Source organism: Peromyscus eremicus, chromosome 1 (assembly GCF_949786415.1).
Source record: "Peromyscus eremicus chromosome 1, PerEre_H2_v1, whole genome shotgun sequence".
Lineage (NCBI taxonomy): Eukaryota > Metazoa > Chordata > Mammalia > Rodentia > Cricetidae > Peromyscus > Peromyscus eremicus.
Genome location: NC_081416.1, coordinates 100,258,779 through 100,265,191, shown reverse-complemented (window position 1 = coordinate 100,265,191; position 6,413 = coordinate 100,258,779). Strand labels below are relative to the sequence as shown.

The following is a 6,413-nucleotide window of genomic DNA, read 5'->3' as shown; positions in this document are numbered from 1 at the left end:
GCTGTACAGAGCTGCCAGGGTACTAACTCAGAGAGTGGGGCTGCCTTCTCACCACACAACCAGGCAGCCCCTGAAGGCTTCATGGTGGTAAACGCTGCAGTGTACAGCAGACTGGGATCCTGGAACCAATGAAAGGAGAGACAAGTTTACCAAAACGAGTCTGACACTGAGTGCATTTCTGGCAGATCCGTTATTAGGCACTCCTTCTACCCTACCCTGTCCTCAAGAAACAATTTGTTTCCTTATAAGGCTCCTCTTGGGCTCCCTGTGTAACAAGAACTGTCTTCTTAGAGGAACAAGCTAGGAGAGAGCAGCTGTCCCTCCCCCCCTCTGTATTGTAAGTAGCTGAGGCCCCTATCATCGAGGGTGTCAAGGGACTACCAGCTTTTGAAACTACTTCTTAAAAACCGATCCTGCTACAGAAACCCAAGCTGCAGAGGAAGGTCTGGGGAACACGGCAACTGTCTACGGCAGCTGCCAGAACGAAACAGTCTGAGCTATGAGTTTCTGAAATCCCATCAGCACTCTCCCCCCACTAGACCTCAGACACAGCGTGCACTTACAGGTAGATGCACTCTCACGGCATACAGTACACAGGACAGACAAACTGTCACTCCTCACAGAGAACTGGCTTCTAATGAGATTTAAAAAACCCCTCTCAACATTTTTCAGTTGGTCTCCATTATCTACGAGTAAAATCCAAACTACTCACTGGTACCCCAACTTCACATCTCAATGTCTTTCCCCCTGTTTTAAAAAGTTTACAATCTGGGGCTGGAGACATGGCTCAGTGGTTAAGAGCACTCGCTGTTCTTGCAGAAGACGCAGCTTTCATTTCCAATACCCAAATGACAGCTCAGGGACGCCTTCCTCTGGCCTCCAGGGGCACCAGGAACATACATGATGCATATACACTCATACATACAGGCAAAACACTAATACACATAAGAAAAAAAATACATAATTTTACAATCTACTCCTTAAGCCCCAAAGCCATGCTCTTCCGCCTGGGAGACCCTTCACATTCTCCTTTCTTGGTAAGCTCATCCGTGTCCTTCAAAGAACTGAGTGGTTCTCTTCCTCCAGAGGCTAACTTTGAGACCCACCTTCTCGAGAGCGCTGGGAGACCCTGACTTATCTCTCACTGTACTCACAGTCCTGCAACTCCACTTTATTGTCTCATCTCCACCAGATCCTGAAGACAAGACACAAATTCTAGTTTCCCTTGTATCCTCTCGTGTTCCGTCAGAGGCCTGGCATGTGTTAGACATAATAAACGTTTTAATGAGTAGTAAATACTGCCATCCATAAACCTTTCTTTTCATAAAAAAGAGAATTCTACTCTTTAAAAGCTGTCATAAAACAGGATAACCATCTTCACCTGTTGATCAGATGTTCTGCCAGGAGGGCCTGAGAGGCCGCGTTCGGGTCGTGCACTGGGTAACAGTTGAAGAAGCTGGTCGCTGCCTGTATCCGCCTTGGGGAGAAGCAGCACCCAGTGCCTGCCACTGTGGACCACATTCAGGCTAGTTATCAGTTCGGCTTAGCACACAGAGTGGCTCATTTTAGTTCAACTTTGTTAAGGTACCTGAAGCTCAGAAATCTGCCCAGCGTCACCCAGCCAGCAAGGGACGAAGCCAAAGCAATACAGAAAGCAAGATCAGGACAAGATTCTCCTCTTAATGAACTGAAAAACAAGGCTGGCTACAGCAAGATTTCCCGAGGACTGAAAAGGTGATGAAGACAGCAACGACCTGTAAGGTCAGACTGGGTATGCAGCACTTTGAGCAACACAAACTCAAACCCAGCCTGGTCCTGGCCAGAGTTCCGGTAACTACACATCCTGCCACCAGGCTGTCAAGAAACAGACTCAGCAGACATTCAGTTTGAAGGACTGTTTCAAAACAGCTTCTCAAATTTATTTAACTCGGGGTTGAGTACTATATAGAATGGAGAGAAAATGCAACCACCCAATGCTTGCTCAGCTTTGCAGGCAGCTCAGAACTCAGGTGCGTGTTGGGTCCCGGGGTCAGAGACTCGCATTCCGCCTTCGGAGGTGCAGCAGGGCTCCAATTCACATTCTGGTTTATTAGAAATCCCACCATAATCAGATTTCTTTAAAGACTGGATTGTTGCCTTGTACTTTTCCATTTCCATTTAGAAAAATGGCTACAGGCAATGACAAAAATAAACACTTAAAATAAGGGATTCTTCTCCAGAAGGGTTTTGTCAAGCTTAAGTCCAGGCATTACACTCTTTTCCACTTTCAAAAATAAAAGGTTTGGAGTGCGCCAACCTTTACTCAGTTTGATGTGCAAAGCTTCGGCCCCCAAGCCTTCAACAGAAGGCCAGGACTCATCTCCCAAGCTGCTGGTCTTAATCAAGCCCATGATCGGTTGCTAAAGCAGCTGTGTTAATGCCAAGGTCAGCCCCAAGCCTAACCTTCAACAGTAGGCAGCTGCTTCCATCTCTCATGACACAAGCCAGGCCTCAGTGGAAGGGTCGGGTCAGACACCCCTCATCCTCCGAGAGTGAATCACATCGCACCACGTCTGTGCTCCCTTCCCCCCAGCTCAGTGTGCAAAGCCATTGCCACACAACCTAGATGGCTCTCACCTCCTGCCCAGCCATAATGGAAGGTGCTTGAAAATTATTGTCAGAACAGAAAAAAGTACAAAAGCAAATGTTTTAATTATTGTCTAGATCTATAACCAGTCAGGCCCCCCACCCCCATCTCTTCCTGGGGAGCCTGTATTGCTGGGCAAATGGAGGGCCTGGAAAACACAGAGGAGCAACATCTGTGTAGAAATGTGTGCCTTAAGATCTCCATCCCTTCCAGGAATAGGCAACTGCCATTTCTCTTTGTACTTTATCTCACTGCATTGGTTCCATTCTCTAGGTACGAAAATGGAACGTTTGAGAGAAAGAAACCATGAACATGAGAGTAGACTGGATGCCCCCTGTTGGCAACATGGCAGCTCTGCCAGTGCCTGCCATGATGACTCTTGGTCATTTCTGGTGAGGTTGGGTACATCAGTACATTTTTATTTGTGCTCTGTCCTAACCACTGAGTGTGAGCCAAGTTCTGGAGAGCTTGTGTGGAAGGAATGGACACTACACACTGGCCTAGCCTGGAGCTGAGTGTCACTTACTATATGATGGAGATAGGGGATTACAGAGAATTTTAGCTTTAGCTTTTTGTCTAAGATTTAAAAGATTTACAGAAAACAGATTTGTGGGGTCAGGGGACAGAAGTGTGGCAGTACAGAGAGGAAAGGGAGAAGTGGTGAACACATCCAGTAGAATTCATAAAATAAAAACATTGTCACACAAGTTCACAGAATACAGAGGACCAGAAGAGGAACATGGACAGTACAGGGTGAGGGGGGCCCAGCAGGTAATTCTCAAATGAATTCTCCTAGGCAGGCCAAAGATTGTGCTTTATAAACTCATTACAATGTAACAGCTTTTCAAATATCGCTTGCCTCCTGCTTCTAGGTGTCTCCCTTTTGGTTGAAAAAACCAGAACTAGTTCACGTGTCCTGTGATGGCAGAGCAGCACTTTGAGACAGGCTTTGAGGCAAGGAGCTAGGCGAACTTACACAGTAAGTGACAGTCTCTACTTGCTGGGCTTCTCCCTTGATCAGGGACAGCATTTACTTCTTCTGGAAGAAGCCAGTAATGGACACTTGTCTGTTGGCTTTGCCCAGAGCAGCCGTCCCTTTCTTGGGGCCCTTCCGCTCATCTTTCGGCTCCTTTTTCACGGCGGCGGCAGCAGCGGCAGGGGGTCTGTGTACTGAGGCCGTCTTCATCTTACTCTCCCCTTCACTGTCTGTGCACGACTCACTCTCGTAGACTTTTTCAGTCACTGCAATAAGGAAAACCAGACATGACGGCTTGAGTCATTTACCAAAGGGAAAGTTGTCCTGCGCATCTGGTCCTGAGTTTTTTCTTCCTGGGAGAACACAGCTAGCCTCGGCTAGAAAATACCCTGCGGTCACATGGCCTGTAGGTGGGGTGGAGAATACCCCACTCCTTCACAGCTAAGTCCCCATGTCATCGATGGGCCTCTATCATCTAACTGACCAAACCTGTTGCTTGGGTCCTTGTCTACACTGGCTAACTTCCTGAGCTCTACATATGCGCTGTCTGTACCTCAAACACCTACTCCTAACTCCATGCTCTGACTGGCTTCCTGAGTCATATTTCCATGGCCCACACTTGCCCATTTCCAACACTCACTTTCCTAGTTCTTCATTTAGTCTATCAGAGCTCTCACTCTGTCTAGCCACTCTCCCACCATGGATGCTTCTAGCTTGCTCCATCCTGGTATCAACCACGGCTCTCATCTAAAGCCACGGTTTGTTACTCAACTGCTCAGTTCTTGAAACTGAATGACTGCTAATGAACCCAAGATTTATTTCAGTCTATATCATGAAAAAAACTTTCCCAAACAAACCATTCTAGATGATACATTTGAAAGTTTTAAGACAATGATAAAATAAGCAAAGTTACCGGTTTTCTTACTCCCTAGGAGCCAAAGGCAAACTTAGCCTTTTCCTCCACCATTAAAACGGGCTGGAGAGAGAGCTCAGTGGCTAGAGGCACTTGCTGCTCTTGCAGAAGACCCGAATTCAGTTCCCAGAACCCACATGGCAGTCCACAACTGCTCTCTTCTGATCTCCTCGGGCACTAGGCATACATGTGATGCACATACATGCATGTCCTATTCACATAAAAAACTAAAACTCCCCAAACTCTTCCGAAAGGAAATCTGGAAAAGAACTATGCTAGTGAGTAGTCAACAGCCCCTCAGAAGTGCACACTCAGAAGCAGTGGCTTCCAATCATGTTTTCCCAAAGCAGATGGAGACATTTTCCAATCCCATTGCATCACATGCAGCAGCCACAGGTCACATATAGTGTCACCTCCCTATGATGAGAACTAAAGCGGAAGCATCTAAATCCTTTCTCAGCCTTTCTGGATGCAGCAAGTGATGGAGAAGCAGTGAAGGGAAACATCTCCCCACTGAAAAAGTAACGTCATACACATAAAGTGCTCGAAGCATAATCACAGGTATATTTTCCCCATCAAAGAACAGAGGTGGTTTCACACTCTCATTCACTGATAATTCCTTCTAATTAAAATATAATAGCTAAACTGTTTCCGAGGTTCAGGCATGGGGATTCAACCACCTGTGTTCTAAAGACTGGGCTGTCCCACTGTGGACATGCACTGGATCACCTGGGGAGTGAGCTCATGGGAACACCGCTGGATTCTAGCTCCAAAGTTCCATGCTCAGCAGCAGGTCTGTGGTGGACCCTGGGAACTTGTTTTTAAACACATTCCCAAATGACACAAACATTGCTGGTCTGGGTGACACCTGATGAATCAATGTTCCCCTCTCCATGAAAACGAGGAGCACACTGACCCTCAGTATATATGGATGGACCTGGCAGTCTTTGGCAAACACTTTTCAATGTTTTTTCTTCTTCATGGTGTACTCTGCTGGAGGTCTGGCTACTGCTTCACCCATAGCCACTTAATCCCAATAGGGCTACAGAACACCTAAGATCTCCCCTAGGAGATTTTATGATTTGTCTTTACTTTCAAGAACCAAGAACCCACTTTGATGACTCCTGCCCACTTAGAGGACCAAGGATACTGACAGGCCTTTAATCTCAACCCTTGGGAGGCAGAGGAAGGTAGAGCTCTGTGAGTTCAAGGCCAGCCTGGTCTACAAAGAGAGTTCCAAGACAGCCAAGGCTACACAGAGAAACTCTGTCTCGAAAACCAAAGGAAGGAAGGAAGGAAGGAAGGAAGGAAGGAAGGAAGGAAGGAAGGAAAGAAGGAGAGAAAATAAAATAAAAGAAAGAAAGAAAGAAAGAAAAGAAAGAAAGAGAAAAAGAAAACGCAGACTAGAGGACTTGGACTCTCTTTGTAATCTAATTAGAAACTCAGTATCTCAGTCAGGTGTGGTGGCAAACACCTGAAATCTGTGTCCTTGGAGACTGGCAAGAGAGCCTTGCTAAGATCAGCCTAGTTATATGGTAAGACCATGCCTACAAAGGAGGAAGGGAAAAGAGAAAGACAAGAAAAATGCACAAGAATTTCAATTTTAGCAAGACTTTCAGGTACTTCACATAGCCAGCAGTATTAGAGAAATCTGTCAATCTTTTTGATTAGACACTTCAAACATTCTCATGGCACACCTACAGTCCAGCAAGCACAATCCCAGAACACCCTCCACTCCCAACATGCACTATGCTACATGTATCCTACAACTCAATTCATGGACAAAATTATGAACTGTTATTTATTTCTATGTTAAGAAGCTCTGAAGAGCCGTCTGTAGAAAGGAAATGGCTTCAGTTGGTAGTAAGCTCCTGTTACGTCGTGAGCTGTATTCTCCA

At 46.2% G+C, this 6,413-nt stretch overlaps 1 protein-coding gene across 1 annotated transcript in view; it reads right to left on the bottom strand.

Moving 5' to 3' along the window:
- Nucleotides 1–1,884: 1,884 nt before the first annotated feature.
- Nucleotides 1,885–6,413, bottom strand: part of Pold3 (DNA polymerase delta 3, accessory subunit) — a 41,742-nt gene continuing 37,213 nt past the window's right edge. The window contains exon 12 of the mRNA XM_059270598.1: nucleotides 1,885–3,868. Within this exon, the coding sequence (XP_059126581.1) occupies nucleotides 3,657–3,868 (212 nt within the window). The 3' untranslated portion in view covers nucleotides 1,885–3,656. The remainder of the gene's footprint in view (nucleotides 3,869–6,413) is intronic.